Genomic DNA, 23528 nt, shown 5'->3' on the forward strand with positions numbered 1-23528 from the left:
GAACCTATACACCTAAAGATGACCAACTGAGCACATTCCTATTGAAAATCAGAACCACTCCCCGCACTCCTTGTCCACATTGCACCGCAGTTCCTAACCAGTGTAAGAAGGTCAGAAAAGGCAGGGAAAGACATACAGCTTGCAGCAGAAAAAGTAAAACTAACTTTCTTTGCAGACAATGTGGTTGCATATACAGAAAACCTTACAGAAGCTTAACAAACACTACAGTTGTTCATTGCAAGTAGAAATTAGCAAGATCTCAAAATATGAGATCAATATGTAGAAGACTACCGAATGTTTAGACTAGCAACAAACAATTGGAAAATAAAGTTTAAAAAAACAGTGACATAGCGACATTAAAAACATAAAAGATGCAAAGACACATTTAACAAAATATCTGCAAGATCCTCACAAAACAGTGTAGAAAGCAATTAAAGAAAGCCTACACAAGTAGAGATGTGGAATGTTCATGGATAAGAAGACTCAGCAATGGTAAGATGTCACTTCTCCCACAATCGATTGATTCAGTGTAATGCCTATCAAACTACAAAATTTTCATTTAATGAAAATTTTAAATAAAAATTAAAATTTTACATGGAAATTTCACAGGACCTCGAATAGCCAAAACAATCTTGAAAAAAAGGAGAAAGTTGCAAGAATCACAGCACCTGATTGCAAGATTTACCATTGTTTAAAAAAAAATTGGGTAAACGTAAAGCTCAGTTGGCTTTATTCAGTGATTTCATGAATCGGGCTGCATCCCATCGGGTGCCTAGAAGGGGGCTGCAAAGTTCTGCTCACATGGGAGAATTTATAGGTTGCAGAGGCGGGGACCAGGAAGGAGCAGGGTACGTCACCTTTCCTTGGGGGCCCACAGGGGTCTACCAGGCGTCTACCTCACCCCTGCTAACCAGGAAATCCCAGAGTGACCACAGGTCACAGGCCTGGGGGAGGCAGATACTGCAGCCAGGTGAGGTGCTGTGCCTTGTTTTGGTGATATGGACTTAGCACAGGTGGCTCCATGTGGGGCCTCTTATGTCTCTCTTTTAACAGTGGCCCCCTTTGGGTGAGACTCACGGCTTAATGAGAAAACTGGTCAGAAGCCAAGGCATTCGAGGCACCCCCACCATTGCCGTGAGGTTCCCGCCGCCTCTGTCCACCCTGTGTGACACTCACAGGTTGTGCCATGTTTGCTAAATCTCTGTGATAGTCACAGGTCAGGACTTCAAGTTCACAGGCTTCACATTGGTCGCATCTCTGTCTTCGTTTCTTTCCTGGTGTTCCAGTCTTGGGGAGGTTGTTGGCTTGATGAGCACACCAGGGTTGTTATTGTGATGACTATGAGCAGGGGAATCCCAAGTGGTCAAGGCTCACGTGATCTCCCCGTGCAATGGGTGCTGCATCCCTGGAGACAGTGGGAGGCACACCCCAAGGGGGAAACACGTATTCCAACAGTTTCTTTGTCACTGTGAGGGCATGGGCCCTGCAGCAGGGAAAGGCTTCAACCCGTCCAGAAAACAGCATCCAGTAGCAAGGACATGTCGATAACCCATGCCACGTGGTGGTGGACAAGTTCCAGCCGCAGGTGCTCAAAGCATCCAGAGGGAGGCGTTAGGAGGCCTCCAGGAACAAAATTAGTTTCCCTGGGATTATGGACCCAACAGGTCAGACGCTGATGGTAGACTGTTTTTGAAATTTTGTAGAAGTTCTCCCTCTGATGTGTATTCGTACTTTGAGTCATCTTAAATGCACCGTGGTGGATCAAGGAATGCAAAAACCCCCCAAAATGGGGTTTGCCGGGGAGCCAGGAAGGACCAGGAGGCCCTCTTGGGTTGCCCACGGCCCCACCTGTTCGCCGAGTTCACAAACCATCATTCGCCCGCCGTGGCGTCTTGGGTTCAGGAGCAGACTCCTTCCATGTTTCAGAATGGCAAATATCTGGCAGTGAGGGGTCATTTTTTGCAGAGGCAGAATGGATTCAGCCTTTAGAGACGGTGTGGCCGCTGCCTTTCCGCAAGGACAGCAGGTGCTTCCCAAGGCGCAGGCTCAGTCCTTCTAGCGTGAGTCACAGTTGTGATGACAGCGATTCCAGAAGGGAGGGGAATAGCAGCAAAGAGCTCGTTTACTTGGTGTCCACCTTGATTGGGGTCTCTGAGGACATAAGGAAACCCCTCTGTCTCCGCAGCATCCCCTATCATGGACGACCCTGCAGGCAGAACTGCTGGGAGTGTGACTATTACCGGTTCATCCTTCTGGTCACTGCACGCTGGGACAAGGGCCTGGGAGTCCTGCCTGCTGGGTGGATTTAGCTTGCACGAGTCTCCCCTTCCTGAGCAGCTCCTACCCGGCAGTCATAGCATCAGCAGCTCGGAAATGTCCTTTTCCACTTGTACAGCAGGACCCATCAACAAACAAAGTTAGATCAGGATTGGTCACAGGGGCATCTTGTAAACCAGGAGGCAGCGTCACAAAACGGGCCGTGATGACCTCGCCGGCATAGGGCTCGCCTCGCCAGGTGGAGGTCATAACATGGGGGATGAACAACGCTGCAGTGTGTGAGATGTCGCTTGGGCGGAGAAAGCAGAAGGATCCCACAGGAGGTGAGTCTGCTACAGAGAAACAGTGAGTCAGTTCAGAGTCACGAAACTCGGATGCCATGAGCAGTTTGCAAATAAGCCTCATTTCCTAGGATTACATCTGCAGAGGCTTCTATTCACTTGGCAGCCCCGGCGGGAGCCTTTGGGCAGCTGGGGTGGGCCCAGGCACCGGAACCAGGCTGCAAGCCGGAACACGCAGTAGGCCGGCGTTTCCCGCTGCGTGTGCACGAGCATCCCCGGGGCTTGGCTGTCTGTCTTCTGCACAAACGAGGGGAAAGGTTGGAATGGTTAGGTGGGCCTGAGGCAGCTGGTTCCTACACGGCTGGTTTTAGTCCTAGAAAGGCTGCTTGTGCTTACCCCCCGCAAGGAGTGGGTTCAGGGACTGGAATTTTAGTAAGTTCGTAGCATGGCGAAGCCAACAGAAAAAAATTAGGAGCCCGTGGTCTGCAATAACCAGCCGGCCTCGAAATACACAAAGCTGTTGCTTAGTCGTGAGCCTAGGACATTCTCTGATTAGCTTGATCCTTCCTGGGGCTAGACAGCTGGATTCCTTCAGCACATGGGTTATGACCTGGGTGATGAGAAGTACCTGGAGATCATTGTGATTTCTCTTTAGAGACCTGATGCCCCTTTGCAGCTGAGTGTTGCAGCAAATACACAGAATCCGTCATGGACACCTCATTGGGAGCTGAGCGCAGCAAGAGGCTGTCCCCGTGCTGTAGAGGCTCGATTTCCCAGGGATGTAGGGTGCTTCACTCTCGGTGGGGCACTCGGGACAAATGAGAAGGGGCCTCAGGGAGCCCCCGAGGCATGACTCTCCATGTATATTGTCAGTTGTTCCAAGTCAAGGCAAACAGATATCAGCTGTTGGGGTCCAGGGACAATGGAAGAAACTGAACCAAGGCCACCATTTTTTTTGAGGTGGGGAAGGGCAGAGGGAGAGAGAATCTCAAGCCCAGCACAGAGCCCGAGGTAGGACTCCATCTCATAACCCTGAGATCGTGACCTGAGCCAAAATCAAGAGTCAGACGCTCAACCAACTGAGCCACTTGGGCACCCCAAAGTCCACCATTTTGAATAGTGGAACCCCCCCCCACCCGCCGTGAGTCTGGTGGAACTTGGGACAGAAGGGAGTCTGGGTTTGGAACTTCTGGGAAAGAGAGAACAACTGTCTTGTTAGTGGCTCTCAGTCCTGGACAAATCACCATCCTGTCCATTAGGTTTCTGGACGGGCAAGATGGCCTGTTCCAGGGCCGGTGCAGGGAACGATCGGCCCTTGGGTGGTCAGGTCTTTCTCCTGTTGGCGTGAAGCCTTGTTTGGCCTCGGGCTTCACTGGGTGTCGAAGCAACTTGGGAAGAAACGTAGTTATGTCTATGTGAATCTTTGTAGGCTCTTTACTTTTATTCTCCCAGTGTCAGTATTAGAGGTGGCCCACAGATTTTCAGGCACCTCAGTAATAAATTAAGGGACTTTTGTTGAAATTCTTCCTCTTCTATGAAAAGGACGGCTTGTAAAGAACATGAAAGTTTCAGGTTGGTCAGGAAATTCTAAAGTGAGGTCTCCAATGGAGTCAAAACATATTAGCCCTTTGAATTTAGAAAGGTTTCTACTGAACAGGTTGACGGAGGCTACATCGCACGACAAAAAAACGTTTTCCAGGGAAAGGTCTCTGGCTGAGAAAGAAACTCCCTCTGAACTCAATCAGATGCCCTCACTATGGAAACCTTCCTCGCTCTGAGGAATTTGCTGTCCTGGGAGAGACTGTAGTTCTGGGATCTACCAGAATTTGGCAAGGCTTCCCACTAATTTAATTTTAGTTTAAGGGGGTTGCTGAGTTCGGAGAACGCCGCGAGCCCCATCAGCCTGGGAGGCCCGCAGGGGTTGGGGAATTAGGTGGGCCCAGGGACAGGCGATGTGGCATGGGCAGTCCCCACGGGGGCTGTGGGGACAACTCTCCAGCGCCCGGCCGATTACAGCGGAGACAGCAGTCCCAGGAGGCCCGGCTGCCTATTCCAGGTCTCTGACCCCGGGGCCCCTGCAGCTGTCAGGCCAACAACGGCTTGGCAGACTTCTGTTTGCCGCCTTGCTTCCACGTCTTTTCAAAGTGCTCAGCTGCTGCCGTGAGTTCGGTCAGACCCATGGCCTCCCATCCTATTTTGTGTCTCTTTATCAATGCCCTAAGGTTAGGACATGCTCCACGTACAAATAGGGCAGCTAGAACACGTTGGGTGCCCTCAGTTATTGTCTGAACTGAGGAACCCCAGAGGACGGGACCTTCCAGGCAGACTTTAAAGTCGGCCACAGGCCCGTCCATCGTTGGCACATTTGAGTAACGGCAATCCCTGTGGCCCAGGAGAGCTCTAGGAACGGCTTGGGAAAGGTCGCTGCTTTTTGTAGCCCCTGAGGGGACCCTGCTGAAGGTTGGGGATCCGGAATAACATCCTCAGGTGACGCCATCCTGCCTCAGCTTCCACTTTGGGGCTTCCCACCCCCACCAGCAGGTGCACCACTGACAAAGGTCTGGCACCCCGGGGTAAGAAATCTAAATTCTTCAGAGAATTTTTGAGGACCCTCCCTGGGTCTAGGAAATGCCTTAACGATTGCCCTTAGTTTGGCCTTTGACCAAGGAATAAAAGATGCTGAGGAAGATCCCCGAGCCTCCAGCGGTTTTATTTTTAAAGGTAACTGTGTCATGGTCTCTGCAGAGTCGGGAGAGTGTGAGATCTCGGGTCAAGGAGAAAGGAGTGAGCCCGAGGAGTCACGTCAGTCCGAGTGTCTTGTTTTAGGCACCTCTTGTGTCTCTCGTTTTTCATTAGCCTTCTGCAATGAATCTTTGAAGCTTTTCTGGGATCGTGAAGCCTTTTAGAAGCTTCCACATCGCAATTAAACTAGGTATCCCTTTCTGTTTGTTTAGTCTGGGAAACCTTGTTCTCAAGTCCACTTCTGAAATAAACGGTCCTGTCTCATCGCAATCTTCCTCATAATGGCCATTGTAATTTTAGGCTGTTTTTAGTAAGATTTTGCCATTTTTGCAGATATTTATAGCTCTGGGACCATAGTTCTTAGACCTAAAATAAGCAGGTGTGGTAGAAAGTGGTGCACTTGACTCTTTGGGGTTTAAGGATCTCATTCTTTTTGTTCTTTTTCTTCTTCCTTGTTTAGCTAAGCCTTTGGGGGTTTCTCAGAGCCAAACTAATACCTAAGCGAGACACGCCGCGAGGTTGGGGGTCGTGCCTGTTCTACCGTGCGCCTCACTACGTGGAAATTTTCTTGAGGTTGGCAGGTGACCTAGTGTCCGTGTAACCCATTCGGTGACCAACTGATCCTAACACAAGACTCAGAATTAGGTGGCAAGCGCCCTAATAGTTTTTAAGTACTCGACCGTGCCCACCAATTCTTGAGCCTTGTTGGTTCCGAGAGCCCAGTTAGCAGGAGCCTTTGTCTACAAAACAAGACGCACACACACAGGAGCAGTGACCAAGGCCACCAGCAATCCAGCCTGGAAGCAGGGACTTGGGAAAGGACCCGACCGGCAGACCCCAAAACTGAGGTCTGGAGACCGGACTGGGCTTCCAAGCGAAAGGGGGCTGCAAGTAGGGTGCCAGGGAGACTGGAGCTCAGGGCAGAAAGCAGAGATCAGCGCAGAGGGCGGGGCTCAGGGCCCGCAGCCCTCCAGAGGCCTTGCGCCAAACAGCCTCAAACTGGAGACAGCCCATGCCAGCAGAGCAGTTCCCCAGCCAACAACCAGAAGTCCGTCTATAAGCCTCCCCCCTGAAGAAGCTGGAGAATGAAAAGCAAGTGGAAGAAACGACACAGGGGACAGGGAATGATAGAAATCGCAGCAGAGAGAACTGGACTTCTGACCCGTGCGGCACCACGAAGGCCCGGCAGACACATGCGGAAAACACCAGGCACACAGAGTGCGCCTGCAGAATTCCAAGTGTATGATGTCCTAGAAAACGCAAAACTAGACCATGGTGATGTCAGTGAAAGTTCTGTAGTGATGGAGATTGACTAGGAAGGCGTGTGAGGGAGCTTTGTGGGCTGGCGGAATATGCTCTAGTTCTTGGTAGGGCGAGAGTTATGTGGGTCTGTACGTTTGTCAAAGTGCATCGTGCCCCACGGTAAAGATCTATGCCTTCCATTAAACATGCCTCAATAAAAATATTCAAAGCCCAGACACACAGATGGTCAACAGTCCCATGAAAAGATGCTCAACATCACTCATCGGCAGGGAAATGCAAATTGGAACAACAATGAGATGCCACCTCACACCTGTCAGAATGTTGACTACTATCAGAAAGACAAGAAATAACAAGTCTGTTCACGAGGATGCACTGAAAAGGGAATTCTCATGCACTGTTGGTGGGAATGCAAACTGGTGCAGCCACTCTGGAGAACAGGATGGAGCTTCCTCAAAAAAATAAAAATAGAAGTGCCATATGATCCAGGTGTCCTACTACTGGGTATTTATCCAAAGAAAACAAAAAACACTAATTTGAAAAGATACATGCATTTCTACGTTCACTGCCGCATTATCTATAAGAGCCAAGATATGGAAGCAGCCCAAGTGTCCATCCATAGATGAATGGGTAAAGAAGGTGTAGTAGACGTACACAATGGAATATTACACAGCCATAAAAAAGAATGAAATTCTGCCACTTACAACATGGGTAGATGTAGAGGGTACTATGCTGAGTGAAATAAGTGGGTCAGAGAAAGACAAATACCATATGATTTCACTCATATGTGGAATTGAAGAAACAAAACAAATGAACAAACACACAAAAAACCGGACTCCTGAATACAGAGAACCACCAGAACTCTGGTGGCTGGAGAGGGGAGGGGATGGGAGGGTGGATGAATCAGGCAAAGAGGGTTAAGAGGTACAAATTTCCAGTTATAAGTAAGTCACAGGGATGGAAAGTGCAGCATGGGGAATACAGCCAATAATCGTCACGACGTTGTGTGGTGACCACACTCAACGAGGTGAGCTCTGCGTGACGTACAGAAATGTTGAATCACTATGTTGTACACCTGGCACTGATACCGTGCTGTGCTTTAACTAGACATCAATAAAAAATATCTAAAACATGTTAATATCTCGGCTGCAGAAACATACAAAATTCACACTAATTCCCATAGTGTCGCATCAGTGTGGGTCAGCTTTTACCGCCAAGTGAGGTTGCTACTAAGCCATGAAAGTGTGTTTAGTTTTCTGAGTTTTTGAATCTGGACCTCGGATGAGGAGCTGTGGCACTGGTCCGTGCCATGCTGAACGGAAGTGGACACTAGTTGAGAACCAGGGCTTCCAGGTAGCCCAGGTCCCATGGGTTCAGCTGACACCTGTCCTGGGGGCGGTGGCTGGCAGGGGTTGGGGGAGGGAGTAGCCATCAGGCCCTGCTGCATCTCAGCATCCTGCAGACACGGGGCAAAACTGGGGCAGACAAACTCCTCCAGACTCTGCCACAAGCCCAGGGCAGTTTCCAGCCCCCGCCCCAGAGAGCATCACCAGAGAGGGCGCCAAAAGACCCAGGAAGGTCCAGGAAGGCTGCTTGTGTTCCAACCTCGGTACCTATTGGTGCTCCTTTAGGATGAATTCCTAGAAATGGAATTGCTTGGGGAAAGGCACACACACTTTAAACTGTAATCGATGCTGCCAAAACCTTCACCAAAAAAAATGTAGACCTTCCCACCAAAGGACACTTCCTGCTGACACTGGGCAGTTTTATACTTTGCCAGTCTTAGCCAAAATGATACATTGTCTTAATTTCCATTCCTTAAATATGAGCAAGCCTGAGTGTATAGTATGTCTGTCATGCCTGTGTGCTTTCGTCCTAAGTGGATTGTCCCCAGTTCCTTACTGGTTTGTGAAGTGCTCTTTATCACTTATACTAACCCTTGACAATGGGTTGCAGGAAAACAAAAAAACAAGCAAACAAAAACAACTCACTGCATCTTTCAACTTAATTTATGGTGGTTTTGCTGAACAAACTTCTTAAAATATTTACCTTCACATTTATCAATCGTTTCTTCGATAAAGATTTTTGGGTTTGGGATCAAACTTAGGAGGATTATCTCCACCCCGAAGGACCTTAGGATCAAAATCTTGGACTTGTTGAACTGTGGAATCTGGGAACATTGGAAATTAGAGAAATCTTGTGGTCACCATATGTTAGGGCAAAACTTCTAGGACTTTATATTTAGAAGAGACAATTCATCTGTTTATTTGATCTCTCATTCATTCATTCCAAACAATACTGATCAAGCATCGACTACATGTCGGGCACTTTGCCAGGTGCCGGGGAGACAGCCTGGAACGGAGGTGACAGACCCTGCTCTCCCGGCACCCACACTCTGGCCGGGCCATCTTCCGCTGACATTGAACATCTGTGATGTCTGAGTCTCTGCCCAGGGCCGGGGACACGGGCAAGCTCCTGGGTTCCAGCGTCTCCTTGAACACCTCCAGGGAGGAGAATCTCAAGGAATGAGATCCCCACTCCTGAGGGCTATCAAGCAAATCAGAGGGCTGGCCCTGGAGACTCAGGGGAAGCAAAGCAAGAGAATGATGGAGTCAGGGCTCTAAGTGGCCAGGGCGGGCCGGGGCAAGGGGAGGCCTCAGCTCTAGCCTGCAGGCTGGAGGGAGGGAGCACTCCAGCCCTGCCCACACCCCTCTGCTCACAGATGGCTGTCAAGTCGGTCCAGTTCCTGAACACAGACGTGTGGTCCAAGGAGCTGCTGTTGGCACTCACCAAGCCTGACCAGACACATCAGGAGCAGCCCCCAGAGAAGGTGGACCACACCCCGTCTCCCCACCACGCAGGCCCAAGGGCTCTGTCCATAGGATGTATACCTAAAGCAAGGCCCAGGGCCCTAGAAAGACACAACAGGGGGACTTGGAGCTGCACCCCTGAAACTCCACCAGGCAGGGGCCTGATGATCCCAGAGCAGGGTCGTGAGGGCGGCTACAGGAGCCCAGGGAGGCTGGGGGAGCCTGGTCAGGGGAGAAGGCTGGCCATCGGGGTGGACAGAAGTGGCTCAGGCCCAGGACAAGAAGCTGAACCTCCCCCAGGCTTTTCTGTTCATCTACTATGGGCTGATCCTTCAAGCTGAGGACAACAGCACCACTGTCAGGACACACGTGAGAACCCTCCTGGACACGTCCCACCAGTGGCCCAAGCAGAGGGAGGTGAGGCCCTGCCCTCCCAAGCCCAGCCCAGGGCTGCCTGACCCTGACTTCAGCCTTAGCCTGATCCCTGGTTATACCCTGAGCCCTGATCAGGTCATATGAAGAAATCTGATCCTTTTCACACACTGATCCCCGAACCCGGTCACACTCTGAGCCCTGATCCCTGGTCATACCCTGAGCCCTGATCCTGGCCACACTCTGAGCCCTGATCCTGGCCACACTCTGAGCCCTGACCCTGGTCACACTCTGAGCCCTGATCCTGGTCACACTCTGAGCCCTGATCCTGGTCACACTCGGAGCCCTGATCCTGGCCACACACTGAGCCCTGACCCTGGTCCTCACTGAGCCCTGACCCTGGTCACACGCTGAGCCCGTCATAGCTTGTGTCCTCTCCTTCATCACACATCTATTTTCTGGACTCTCATTTCTTCCTCTGGCCTAGGTCTGTTCAGAGCTAGTGGGGGCAGAGCGAGATAACAGGTCTCCAGGGAGTCACCCCTCCCTGCTGCCTCCCACACCATCCACCAGCCCCATAAGAGATGCGCCCCCAGGGTTGGGCTCAGAGTTGCATGTCCTAAAGAGCATGGGGATAGGAGGCAGATGCCCTGTGACCCTGGTGAGAGTCCAGGCCTGGTTCTGTGACCCGCATCGGTGACCTTGCTCCCCTGCTCCTGTAGGGTATCGCGCTCACCATAGGGCTGGCCGCAGTGCGCCACCTGGACCACGTCTGGGCCGTCCTGGAGCAGTTTGGCCGGAGCACGCCCATTAAATGGAGCCTCCACAGCTTCTGCCTGAAGGTTCTGGCCCTTGGGTTGTTAGGGGCCTCAGCAAAGGGCTGGAACATCAGGACTCCCGCCCTCCATGAAGGTCTGGGCCTCCAAGAGGGTCTCCTGGGACAGTTAGGGGCAGAGGCTTTGCAGCAAGCATCCCGGCCTCCAGTCCCACCTGCAGTGTGCCCCTCATGCCTCAGTTTCTCCTCCTGAATAACAATCCCCACCCCCCGGCTGTTGGGATGGAAACAGGCCATGGTTTTGAAGGGCCTGGCCTACAGCAGGGGCTCCGGTGACAGCTCTCTCAGGGGCTGTGACGGCGGCTGTTTATTAATGGGTCTCTGGCCACGTGCCCTGCCTGAAACAAGACAAGAGCCTGTGCCCCTGCTGATGGACGGCCTGTCCTCCCCGATCACTCCTGCGGGCAGCAGCAGGACTGCATGAGGGAGCCCTCTAGGACAAGCGGGGAAGAGTCACAGCTGGCAACAGTCAGCCCAGCAAAGGGCTGGCCGCCTCCTCGGGGCCCCATAGCCGGCAGGTGGCCGAGCAGGGACCGGGACCCACATCTCAAACCCTCAGAGGGGGCCTGGTCCCTGATGGGCAGTGGAGCCATGTGCTCCTCAGGTGGCATCTGAAGGGTGTCTCAGATGCCCCCGCCCCCGCTCTCTGGGTCTCCCTCAGATCCGAAGGAGTGCCCCATTTCCATCTCTCTAGGTTGAGGCATGGCCCGGCCAGGCCCCCCGTAGCCTGAGGGGGGAAGCAGGGGGGAGAAGGGCCCCAGGCTCCCGGGGAGGGGGCTACCACAAGGCAGGGAGGGTGAGGGGCTAGGACTCTGGCCAGTTCTGGGTAACCCCACAGGCCCGTTCCAACCCCCCAGAGAGACAACTTCATCTTCCCTATTTTCCTACTGAGGTAAACTGAGTCTTGCCACCACTCAGAACACCGTGCCTGCAGTACCGTGCTAGGGTCCAGAGTACTTCCTGTCACCGCTCCCCCCAGGGGAGAGGTCAGGAGGGCCCTGACACCCCATATCTGCCCCCGCCCTGGTCAGAATTCAGAGGACCTGCAATGGAAGTGGGCCAGCAGCACCATTCTCCTCGCCTACGGTCAGCTGGCGGTCAGGGCCGAGGCGCACATCCTCCCGTGGGTGGACAACATCTTGTCTCGGATGGTCTTCTATTTCCACCATAGCTCCTGGGTACGGCTCCCCGGGACCACCCCTCTGGAGCGCAGCCTCGGCACAGCCCAGGCCTCACCAGGACCTGGGTCAGAGAATTCTAGGAGCTTCCAGGGCCTTGGAGCCCCCCTCCCCACTTCTGCCCCACTCTGGAGTCAGGAAGAGCCAGGCCTGGCCTCCTTGTTGCCCCACCTACTCACCCCATCACCCCCCCAAAGCCACGAGGGGCTTCCATGATGACCCCAGCCCCTCATCCTTGGTGGTTTTCACTTTGGGGCATTGGAAGGCCAGGAAACTCCCCACCCCACCCCTGGGACGACATTCCCCTTACTCTATACTCTGTACCTGGGGCGTCCACCCAAGGGAGCCACGAGGGCCAGGCAGCCCTGTGATGCCATCGCCTACCCCAGATCTTTGGGCTCCGAGGTGCCACACATCAAGAGAGAAGCCAAATATTGGGCTTCTTACAACACTCTCCTGATGTTGAAATGTTGTCAACATATTCACAATTTAAACAAAACCACACAGGCTCCCCGCCCCCACCAAAGCCCCACATATGTGGCCTCAGATGAGGTCTCTGCTGTAGCCCCTCAGCAATGCCCTGCAGCCACATGTGACTGTGGCTCTCTCCTGCCCTTCCTGTGCCTCCCTACACCCCCCGTTCCATGGCCTGACCCCATCCCAGGATGAGACCCTGAAGCAGAGCTTCCTCACCGCTGTCCTCATGCTGGTGGGTGCCATCAGCCGCAAGGAGGGGGCCCACAGCTATGAGTTCTCCCAGATCTCTGAGCTCCTCGAGTGTCTGATGGTGAGTCAAGGCCCTGGGGCAGAGAGAGGGCTTCACGGGACCCGTAGCATCCACTAGAGGCAGGTGTTGCAAAGGGGTGGGGAAGTGGATTTCTGGGATGTGACTAAGCCCCTCATAGGCTCCGGCAGCTGGGAGCACATCCGTGCCCCCCACTTCTCTTGGTTCTTCAGTGACCCTGAGCTGGCCAAGGATGTCCACCTCACACCTGATGTAGCTGAGGCCCAGAAAGCCAGCACCATCCATTCTGCTAATACTCTGCCCTAGCTCCGACCACTGCTCACTAGAGATGTGGGGCTCCCAGAACCCCAGAGTAGTGGAGGAAGCACTCAAGTGATGGACAGTCAGAACTGTAATAATAAAATAACAATTTACTGAGCTCCTCCTGACTCAGACACTGCACTCTGCACCCCCTGCCTGGGCAACAACACTATGTTACTTGTGAACCACAAGGCTTGGAGCAGTTTGGAGACATGCTCAAGGTCACGCAGCCAGTATGCGGGAAGCCAGGGTCCAGACGTGACCTGAGCCCTTCTAAAGGCTGTGATCTAGTTCAGGTCACGGAGGCCCCCACAGGTTGGGGGAGAAGCTGGAGCACAGTCCTGTGGGTCGTGGCAGTGCCAGGCACCGAGGTCTTCAGGCAGGACGACACGGGGTATCAGAAGTGGGGTCGGCCCAGGCCTGAATGACTCAGGTTCACCTGGGGATCTGCAGGTGTTGATGGAGAAGGAACCCCAGGACACGCTGTGTACGTCAACTCGCCAGCAGACCATTCACATCGTCTCCAGCCTCTGGTAGGCGCCCCAGCCCCACACAGGCCCATACCCTGCTGCAGGCCCGTAACAGGCCCTCAGTAAACCGTGGCCACTGCTATTAACTCACACCTCAAAGAACAAAAATTTGTCATCATTTGTCAAAACTGAGCCACCGAAGTTCCCAGTGGTGTAACCAGGGCTGGGGTGAGACCAGTCTGTCCAGTAAAGGGGAGCCCAGGGTACAGGGCCTGTGGAGCGACTACTCCCAAGCAGGCCACGCTAGTCCCGTACACGCACTCGTGGAACTCACCTGCCCAGGAGGCCCTGCAGGCCCGGGAGGCAGAAGTGTTCCCTTGAGTCTCTGGTCAAGAGCAGAACTGCGTGAGGGGCTGCAGCTCAGGGCTCGCCAACCGTCTATTCCAGCAGGTGGCCCTTTGCCATCACCGACCCCCACACCCCTCCCTCACTGCCCTCTACCCCCAAACAGTAAGCTGCGGCCGCCCCTGGACTTGGAGAGGAAGTCACGGATTCTGTCCGTCTGCCTCCACAGCGTGTTGGCCCTGCCACTGCTAGATGTCCTGGAGAAACACACCTGTCTCTTTCTAGAGCCACCCAACATACAGGTGCGAAGCTGGCGCATGGTGCCCTTCAGTGAGAGGGGCCCAGCTCAGCCCACTGCTGCTCGTGGCTTGGGAGGGGGTGTGGGCTAGACAGCCAGGGCCCTTGACCTCTACAGACAGGGCAGGGAGACACTGGGCACGTTTCTTAACCACTCTGAGCCTCTATTTGCCCACCTGGGACATGGGGGTGATAACTGTGGAGCTGATGGTACGTGAAGCTCTGGATGAAAGTAGACACTGGTGTCCCGCGTCTGTGCAGAGGGTTCTGTGAACAGGAGTGTGAGTGGCCTTTGTCCCTGCCAGCCCTGGGCTCAGTCGCACCTGCGAAGCCGCTTAAACTAGTCACACCCACCCAGGCCCCAGCCGGCCCACCCTTTGCTGGGCCAGATCCAGCCCCCTCCGGGGATCTGTTAATAAAAGCCTCTGCTGCAGGGGGCATGTACCCATCTCCCTGGAGCACCGCCAGCCCCTGACGCCTAAGGGTTCACTGTAAAGGGCACAGAACTAGTGTTAGCTGAGCACCTGCTATGTGCCAGGTCCCGCGTATATGTTCGCTCACCCTCCCAGCAGCACTCGTCCAGAGGGTGAGGAAACCAGCTAAGAGAAATGGAGCTGTCTGGTGGGAGAGTCAGGGTCGAACTTCACCCCTGCTCCCTGGGCCCTGATCTTCACACCACACCCCTAGGCTGTGTCCAGACTGGAATGGGGCAGATAAGCACTTCGGGTGGGGGGTGAGAGTGCAAAGGGTCCCTGGACCCAGGGCAACACCACAGCAGCACCCCCCAGAAGGCTGGCACCTGCCCCCACCCCAACCCCGCAGGAGTCCAGAGCGCCCCCATTACCAGGTGGCAACATCATGGCTGGCTTACCTAGGGAGTTTAGCCTGGTGCCAGACACCAGGCTGGGGCTCCTGTTCATTCCCATTCAGTGTGCATCACCACCCTGGCAGGTGGGGCTGGCTTCACGCACAGGTCTCAGGTGACAAAGGTAGGCACAGAGAGCTGAAGCAAGGTCCCCAGGGCACCCAGGGAGTTGATGGCCTGTACCCAGGGCTTTGCTCCAACATACTCTGACAGGGAGGTGGGTTGGGTACTTTCTGTGGCCCCCTCCCTCCCTGAGCATGCCTGGGGAGCCAAGCAGCAAAGATTGGGGGTGTCTCACGTGAGACCCAATAGTCAGGACCAGCTACATAATTTGCCACAACTAATGCAAAATGAAAATGTGGGCCCTTGTTTAAAGCTGATGAAGAATTTCAAGATGGGACCACAAAGCATTAAACCAAGTAGATCCTTCTGGGCACCAGGTCTTCGGCAGGCTGCAGGCCCGAGAAGGCAGCCCGCAGGCCCGAGAAGGCAGCCCTGCTGGGAATGCACTTACCTTGGTCACTGGGAAACCTGTGACCTTGGGCAGGTCTGACCGAGACTGCCCCCTGCCCAATTCTGGCCTTGGGAATGTGCAGGAATGGGCGCCACTCTCACTGAGAGACCCGTGCACTCAGGCCCTGCGACAGGCCTTGGCACTCCGTCGCAGCTGGGGCTCAGCGGCTGCCTGACCTGCTCCGCATCCCTGCACAGACCCTCTACAACAAGACCTTGGAGGCCCTGGACCAGATGTTGCAGAGCTTCATCATGCAGAACCCCACGGCCGACGAGCTGCACTTCCTGCTGTCGGTGAGGGCCAGCTGCCCCACAGGGAGGGGGTGGGGGCACCCCAGGAGGGCAGAGGGTGGACAAAGGAAGATGGCCCAGAGGAGCAGGGCCTGAACTTGGGGTGGGGAGTGGTCCAGGAACACACAGGCTTAAGGGCTGTCCATCTTCAGGGATTGCAGTGGCTTGGGACAACTGGAGGGTGGTATAGCAGGTACGCATGGTGGTAAGCGGGCCCTGAGCACCACATTTCAAGGAAACGGATGAGGACACAGGCCCTGACCCTGGCTGGGACCTGCCCTCCCTCCCGGAGAACTCGCTCTGCAGCCATGTCTCCAGCTGTGAGGAGGGGTTCCCAACCCAATACCCCCACTCTCTCACTGCCCTCCAGGGCTCTCACCTTGATAGGAGGGAGACCAGTCAACAAGCAGGGACAGTCCAGGGGCAGGGGAGGAACCAAAGAGGGGACACAGGCTCTGCTGGGAGGGTCGGAGGTCAGGGCCAGTGGAGGTCACTGGATGGAGAAGGGAAGGGAAGGGCAGAGCGGGCAGAGGGCGTGGCAGGGTCAAAGGTGAGACGCCTGGTGAGCCCAGGGGCCAGAATGGAGAGAGCTCTGCGCGGCCAGGGCATGGGGAGGGTGCTAAGGTGGGGGCCAGGTGGGCTAGGGTTGGGTCAGGTCAGCAGGGCCAGACCCTGTCCAGCCTAGAGGCCCTGTGGGGGTGAGGCAAGCCGCTGAAGCAGGTGCACAGATGGAAGTCGAGGTGTGAGCCTGGCTGGGGGGAGATACCTGCATTTTCACGCACTCATTCCCACTGGGAAGGTTGGTGACAAACCACAGCAGGGCCGGGAGTGGCTGCGTCTGCCACCAGGGGAAGTCACAGATGTGGTCATAGGACATTGCTGGGCCCCAGAATCTCCAAATACCGTTTACTGCCTCCGCCTTCAGAATCACTAAATGTAATCATCTATCGCTTTAACATAGAGGCTCAAGTTGGGCTTAAATTTGTTCAATATAACTGTTTCAGTATGTGTTGGTATCCCTTTGTAATTCTGTGCGTTTATGTTGTGCACAGAAAAGCACAGCTTTGAAAAGGGGTGCATGGCTCCACTTGAAACCCAGGAGCCTCGAAGGGCTTTGAGCAGGGAATCCCTCCTCCTTCTCCTCCCCCCTCCCCCTCCCCCTCCCCTCCCCCTCCTCCTCGCCCAGGGGGCGGAGCCTTGCCCGCGGGTGGGTGGGGCCTGAGTCGAAGGTGGGGGGGGCTGAGCTGGGGCCCCGGTTGGGTGAGGGCGTGGCCTGGCCCTGGGCAAGGCGGAGCCTTGATCGGGACCGGCCAAGGGGGCGGGGCCCGAGCCAAGCCCCGTGCGCTCTGCTGATGTCCCGGTGTCTCAGCGGAACTGGCCCGAGCAGGGGTGCGCGGCTGCAGCACCCCCTCCCCGCCCCTGCCCACCTGCAGCACCTGTACCTCTGGCTGAAGTCGGAGAAGGCACACGAGCGGCAGCGGGCTGTGCACAGCTGCATGGCCCTTCTCAGATTCCTGAGCCACAACCCCTACCTGGATGTGAGTATCGAGCCCTCTGACCCCACACCCCCTCTGCTGCCCCAGCCAAGCCGTCCTCCTCCCGGAGCATGACAGGCTTGTGGGGCTCAAGGCCCCCTGGACCCCCTGGACCTCTGCCCCCAGGACGGGTGGATCCCTGAGTGCCCTACAACACGGACATGTAATCCCCCTTTTTACACGCGAGGGAACAGGCTGGGGGTGGAGGTTGGGGCCCCCTGCTCAAGTCCTCCCGGCTGGGCTCTGAACCCAGATGCCTGGACCCCTGACCCAGGAGGCTGGGCTCCTGTCAATGCTCCTTGAAGCTTTGGGCAGGTTCTTCCACGCCCTGAGCCTCAGTTTCTCGCCCATGAAAAGGGAGGAAGTGAGTCCTCCTCAGAGGGATACACTGGGAATCAGATGAGGTGCTGCCTGCCCCAGTCCAGGGTCAGCAGTGACCGCAGGAACGCCTCCATCCATCACGACCCTGCATGCGTCCTGAACCCCAGCGTGTCAGACTTCGCAGGCTAACTGCCATCTGTCGCTATAACCCTTGGGTTGAATGAATGTCAGCACGTTCAGGGAGTGAGCACTTCTGCGTTTATCCACCAAAACCAGCACTCATTCTGTAGGGAGACTTACGGGGCCATGAGAAAATTAGCTTCTCTGCCTGATGCCCGGCAGGTGCAAGCCTTTCTAAGGGAGGCGGACGGGCAGGGGTGGTGCTCTGCCAAGGGAGAGCTCCCTGCAGACTCCTCCGGCATTCCCAGGGCGAGGAAGACCCCTCTAGAGGGGCTCAAAGGGCCTGCAATTTACTCAAAATCAATTTCCACAATATAGGACCAGGCCTGCGGTCAGGCAGCGAGGCATTCACCTGGGGCGTAAAATTTACCAGGCTCCAGAGCATTCCGCGGTCAAGATAAATACTTTAATGTAATGTTTTAAAACAATCCACTCAGCAAATGGCCACCGGCCGGCTGCCTATTGTTGTAAATAAAGTTTTATTGAAACCAGGACTAGGGTCAGGGCCAGGGGCGTGAGGCAAGATGAGGTAAGGTCATGGAAGTGCAGGGACGGACCATGTTTGTTTACAGTTTTGAAACTGTGTTCATCAGGAATTGTTACCTTCAGTTTGATTTTTCTAAATATTGCAGTAAAATGTAATTTCTCTTGATTACTGAATTTTGGGCAACCCCTTACGTTTTGCCCGGTGTGCCCTGGGCTGCTGACTGTAGTGGCCAGGCAGGGTGGGCAGAGCCTGGGCCTGCGGTCCTGAGAGCTGAGTCGCAGCCCTGCCACACACTTGGAGGATTTCTGATGCCGGCCTTGCTGGTGTGATTGCGCAGCCAGACAGAGACTTGCGGTAGGGTCACCGGTTCCCATACTCTCACCACAGCCAAAAGAGGACTTCAGGCGGATTGGGCAGCTGGTGGGCATGCTGGGGATTTTGTGCCAGGACCCGGACAGGGCCACCCAGCACTCCAGCCTGGAAGGGGTAGGCCACCTCTACCAGCTCCTGATACGCCAGAGAGGTGAGCCTCCGAGGGCCACCACGGCAGGCCCTCTGCCGCCCCAACCACAGCCTCAGCTGAAACCACGCCCACACCCCCGCACGCACCCCACCCCAGATCTTCCCCTAAACCCACCTCCAACCCCAGTCATAGCCCTGTAATGTGCCCCCTCCCCAGACCCACTCAGACTCCCGTCCCCAGATGGACACAGGCCTGACGCTGACTACCAGCGACCTTGCCCTGACTCCTGCCTGTCCCATCCTAGACCCCAAGCCCGCCTTTGCGCTACGCTCACCCTTGCCCACTCCCACCCCTGGCCAGTTAGGGAAACTCCAAAGGTGGAGGTGCAGGCCCCCGAGCAGCTTTCCCAGGCCAGTGTGGATGGGGCTCCCGTCTGGAGCAGCGGAGACCAGAAGACAGCTCCCACCACCCCTCAGAAGATGGCATTCCCGAAGGATGGCATCCTCCAGCTTGGCAGCTCCCAAGTCATCAAGGTCCAAGCCCTTAGAATGGAGGGCAGGTCCGGGTGGGGAGGTATGGCCAGGTTCCGCTCTGACCCCCACCGCCGTCCCCTCTGACAGGGCTTCCGGCTGTTGGCGTGGCCTGGCTAGACCCAGGGGGTCAGAGCCTGGGCCAGGTGTGAGTATTAAAGCCAAGGCTGGGATCTCACCTGTATCTCTGATGATTAACTGAGAGTGTTTGGAGAAGTCCCTGGCCCTTGGCCTGGGACTGAGGAGTTGGAGGAGGGGAAATTGGAGGGAGGGGCCAGGGACAGACCCTGAGGTCAGCACCCCAGGCTTGAGTCCCAGCTCTGTCCCTCCTGGCTGTGTGACCTAGACAAGCCCCTTCTCCTCTCTGAGCCTCTGTCTTCTTCTGTAAAATGGGTAGAGTGGTGCTGTGAAGTCCTGGCCAACATGAGCACCCAGTAATGGTGTTTTCAGGATGCTCCCATGGTAGGTGTTCTCCAAGGCACCATATGACATCCTGCCCTTTGAGTCTGCTGTTTTGCAGGATGAGCACTCTGCAGAAATATCCCCATATGCCTCATTTTCCCAGGGTCCTCTCTTACCCTCTGAAAGCCAGACCCTCCTCCTGTGAAGGCAGAGCTTGTCTTCTTTTGCACTGTCATCTGGCCGACCTCAGCCAGCTCCTCCTTGGTCACCTGCCTGGGGGAGCTCAGCAGTTCCCAGTGTCCCTTCTGTCTCCCCAGTGAGATCCTGTAACTTTGTGACGCTCTGTGTTTTCTTGTGTTGACTTGTGTTCTCTTCTGAACATGAGTGAGGCTGGGGCACAGAGTGTGGGCTGGATGCAAGTGTTGGCAGGACAAGCCATGTTTCATGGAGCCTCACGTTCTGAGTGGTCGGTCCATGATGTCTAGGACATGGTGACTTTGTTGCCCAGTCTTGGTGTTGAGCACTTGGCTAATGAAGAGCCCTGTACGTGGTATGCTTGTCAGTGTCCCCCTGTTAGACTTTGAGCCCTCCAGGCCAGAAGCAGGGCCCTGCCAGGGCCCAGTGCAGGGCTTGGTGGTAGAGCCACCCATTAAGTTAAACCAGATTGAACCAAACGAGGAAGCAGTGGTTGCATACAGCTAGTGAGTGACCCAGCAAATTCTGAATCCAGTCCCGGCTGACCTGTGTTCTCTGCACTGTGTTCTCTGCAAGTGCACTGGGCTTTCAGTGCTACAGTCAATTAGGAGTTAAGTATGGAAAGTCTAAAGCCCGGGGGCCAATACATCAAGTCTCCAGTCCCAGAATGGGTAAGCCTAGTTTATGCCAAAGAACCTGGGCTGGGAGCAGAGGTGGGGCAGGGCAGGAGGGTTCCCTGGCTAGCAGCTCAGAGGGAGACAGTGGTGAAGGGGCCCCAGGGCTTTAGATTTTCCATACTAAACACCCAGGCTCTCAAATAGACTGAGAAGCCTTCTGTATCCTGCCCTGTCCCAGCACACAGGGAGTGGGCGTTCAGCTCTGGCTCTCTCTCCTTGGACAAGACACAGTGATGGAAAGGAGCACAGAGAGGAGAGAGGATGGGAGGGTCTACTGATCAAGGGATGGTGGATTGGGAAGGTTTGGAATGGAGACCTGACCTGGATTCTGTCCCCAAGTCTGTCCTTGATGCCCTCATTGATCATGGATACACTACACCTTCATCACCATCATCACCATCATCACCTCCACCACCATCATCATCGCCATCACTGCCATCACCTCCACCACCATCACCATCATCACCACAGATCACCATCACCACCATCATCACCATTATCAACCACCATCACCATCATCACCACCATCACCATCACCACCATCACCACCATCATCACCACCATCACTATCACCATCATCACCACCATCACCACCACCACCATCATCATCATCATCATCACCACCATCACCGTCATCACCGCCATCACCTCCACCACCATCACCATCATCATCACCATCACCACCACCACCATCACCATCACCATCATCACCACCATCACCACCACCACCATCATCATCATCACCATCATCACCACCATCAACATCACCACCATCACCATCACCACCATCACCATCATCATCACCATCACCATCACCATTATCAACCACCACCACCATCATCATCACCATCATCACCATCATCACCTCCACCACCATCATCATCATTACCAGCATCACCAGCATCATCACCTCCACCACCACCACCATCATCACCACCATCTCTACCATTACTGCCACCTCCGTTTCACATTGATTCATGCCCTGGGTTAAAGTAAGACATCTCCCAGGTATTTTCCAATCTTGAGATTGCGGTATTCTGGGATTCTGAGAATCTAACCACCATTCCAAGTTGCATTTCTTCACAAACATTCTCAATGCTAGAACTTTAACCAAAATTCAACATTTCAGAAAACAATTTTAAATGTAATCTTCTAACAAATGTTCTAACCAGATTTATAGCAGCTTAATATCTTTTTTTTAAAGTTGTTATGAACTACAAATATTCCTCTAAAATCACTTTGAATACTCTAACCAACAACTAATCCTAATATTCTCACAGACATTTTACCCAAATTTTAGATTATTCTAATAAATATTCAAACATTATTTAATACTTCTTTTTATATCTAAGTAGGTAGACTAACAGACTTTCAAATATCTCAACAAATATCCTAACATGCAAAGAAACATGTTACCCCCCCTTAATGTCCTTGCAGACCTTATAGTTTTCTATCAGGCCCCCCGTCACCAGCCTTCTGTCTTCCTCTGATTGTCAGATGCTCCGAGTCAGAGCCCCGCAATAGAACTTTCTAGGAGGATGGAAATGTCTCTATCTGCACTACCAAGGTAGCCACTGGCTATATGTGGCTACTGGGCACTTGTAATGTGGCTAGTGCTCCTGAGGAACTGAGGTTTTAAATTCTACTTAATTAAGTTTAAGTATAAATAGCTATGTGTGGCTGGTGGCTACCATAGTGGGCAACAATGCTCTAAGTCTTTCCAGAAGGTTCTACCTGGGCAGCTCCAGGCTGGCCCAGCCCTCCCTCTCAGAGACTGTGGTCAGCGGCTATGGAGCAGGGGTCCCACCCACCACGTTGCATTTCCCCAAGCCCCTCTTCATTCCCCCCGAGTGGCTCATGATCTGGACTTAGAGCTGCTCCTGGGAGAACATGGGCAGAAAGCGGTTGGGCTTTTGAGGAAGCCCTACCATGGGACAGGAGCCCTGGGCTCTGGACCCAGCTTCTGCCGTGGTGAGGGTGCCCGTGCCCCTCTCTGGGTCTGGGGATTGGTCCAGGTGACCTTGAAGACCCTTCACAGCTCTGAAGCTCTTGATTAAAATGCTGTAAGGAGGACTAGGGCCTGGCATGGGGAGCACCCAGCTGGGCAGAGGCTAATACATGGGGAAGCCCACGAGGTGAGGACAGGGCAGAGGAGGGGAGGAAAGGAGGCTGGCCAGGCCAGGCAGGTCCCAGGACAAGCACTGGGGTCTGAGTGAGGAAGGGAGCCGTGCCTCTGCCCCACGATGGGCATCACGCTCTCCCTTCCTGAACCTGGGCCATGGTTGGCTCAGAGAGATGTGCAGGCAGCCAGCCTGCAAAATGGGCTGCGTGTGTGGGGTTCTGGAGGAAAGGGGCTCAGACGTCTGGACGTGCTCAGAGACCTGGGCAGCCTGAAGCCCAAGGAGAAGGGAAGAGAGCTGGCAGGAGGCGGACACCTGGGCACAAGTGGCCCACAGTGACGGCTGCCTCCTCTCCTGCTGCTACAGGAGGTCATGAAGCATCTCACGATGGTAGAGCTGAACGACCTCATCTGGACAGCCATCGACGGCCTGGGCTCCACCAGCCCCTTCCGCGTTCAGGCAGCCGCCGACATGCTGCTCACCACCATCAAGGAGCACGGGGCCGGCCTGGAGACCGTGAGGGGCTGGGGCACCGCTGAGGGTGGGCCAGGACAGGTCTGGGGGCAGAGGGACGGACGTCCGGGAGTCAGCACCCTGGGGCTCGGGCCCGATGCAGGAGACACGGACCCCACCCTGACAGGTTCCACGGAATGAATGAAAGGCCCAAGCAGGTATCCTGGGGCCCCGAGTGGTGTTTGCAGGGTCATGGGGCACGTGTGCATGGATGGCGCCACTGTTCCAGGCTCTGGGGTAGGACATGGGGGAGGAGAAGGCACAGACCCTCCTGGAAGTTCTCAGTCTGACGGAAGGGACAGACACAGATAAGGACTGGACAGCATAGGAAATGCAAAGGCAACGAAGTGTCCCCAGTGGGGTGGGGGTGCACCCCCAGAAACAGGATGATGGATGCCAAGTCCTGCAGGTAAGGAAGCCCCAGGTGGGTGACACTGGACCTGGGCAGCAAGAGAGACCGGAAGTGGATGGGGAGAGGCCTTCCAGGCCCCCAGGACAGCCTATGCCAAAGTGGTGTGCTCGGG

General features: G+C 54.7%; 1 protein-coding gene across 1 annotated transcript in view; it reads left to right on the top strand.

Annotated features, from left to right (window-relative positions):
* Positions 1-23528, top strand: part of LOC114211125 (maestro heat-like repeat family member 5) — a 69345-nt gene that overhangs the window by 19856 nt on the left and 25961 nt on the right. Inside the window, exons 7-18 of the mRNA XM_088023087.1 lie at positions 9283-9390; positions 9671-9787; positions 10465-10584; positions 11609-11755; positions 12420-12542; positions 13254-13333; positions 13782-13917; positions 15489-15584; positions 17015-17119; positions 18492-18627; positions 18928-19100; positions 22858-23025. Coding sequence (XP_087879213.1) covers positions 9283-9390; positions 9671-9787; positions 10465-10584; positions 11609-11755; positions 12420-12542; positions 13254-13333; positions 13782-13917; positions 15489-15584; positions 17015-17119; positions 18492-18627; positions 18928-19100; positions 22858-23025 — 1509 coding nt within the window. The remainder of the gene's footprint in view (positions 1-9282; positions 9391-9670; positions 9788-10464; positions 10585-11608; positions 11756-12419; positions 12543-13253; positions 13334-13781; positions 13918-15488; positions 15585-17014; positions 17120-18491; positions 18628-18927; positions 19101-22857; positions 23026-23528) is intronic.

Source organism: Eumetopias jubatus, unplaced genomic scaffold (assembly GCF_037043125.1).
Source record: "Eumetopias jubatus isolate StellerSeaLion01/CBP00866 unplaced genomic scaffold, mEumJub1_p1.0 scaffold_4, whole genome shotgun sequence".
NCBI lineage: Eukaryota > Metazoa > Chordata > Mammalia > Carnivora > Otariidae > Eumetopias > Eumetopias jubatus.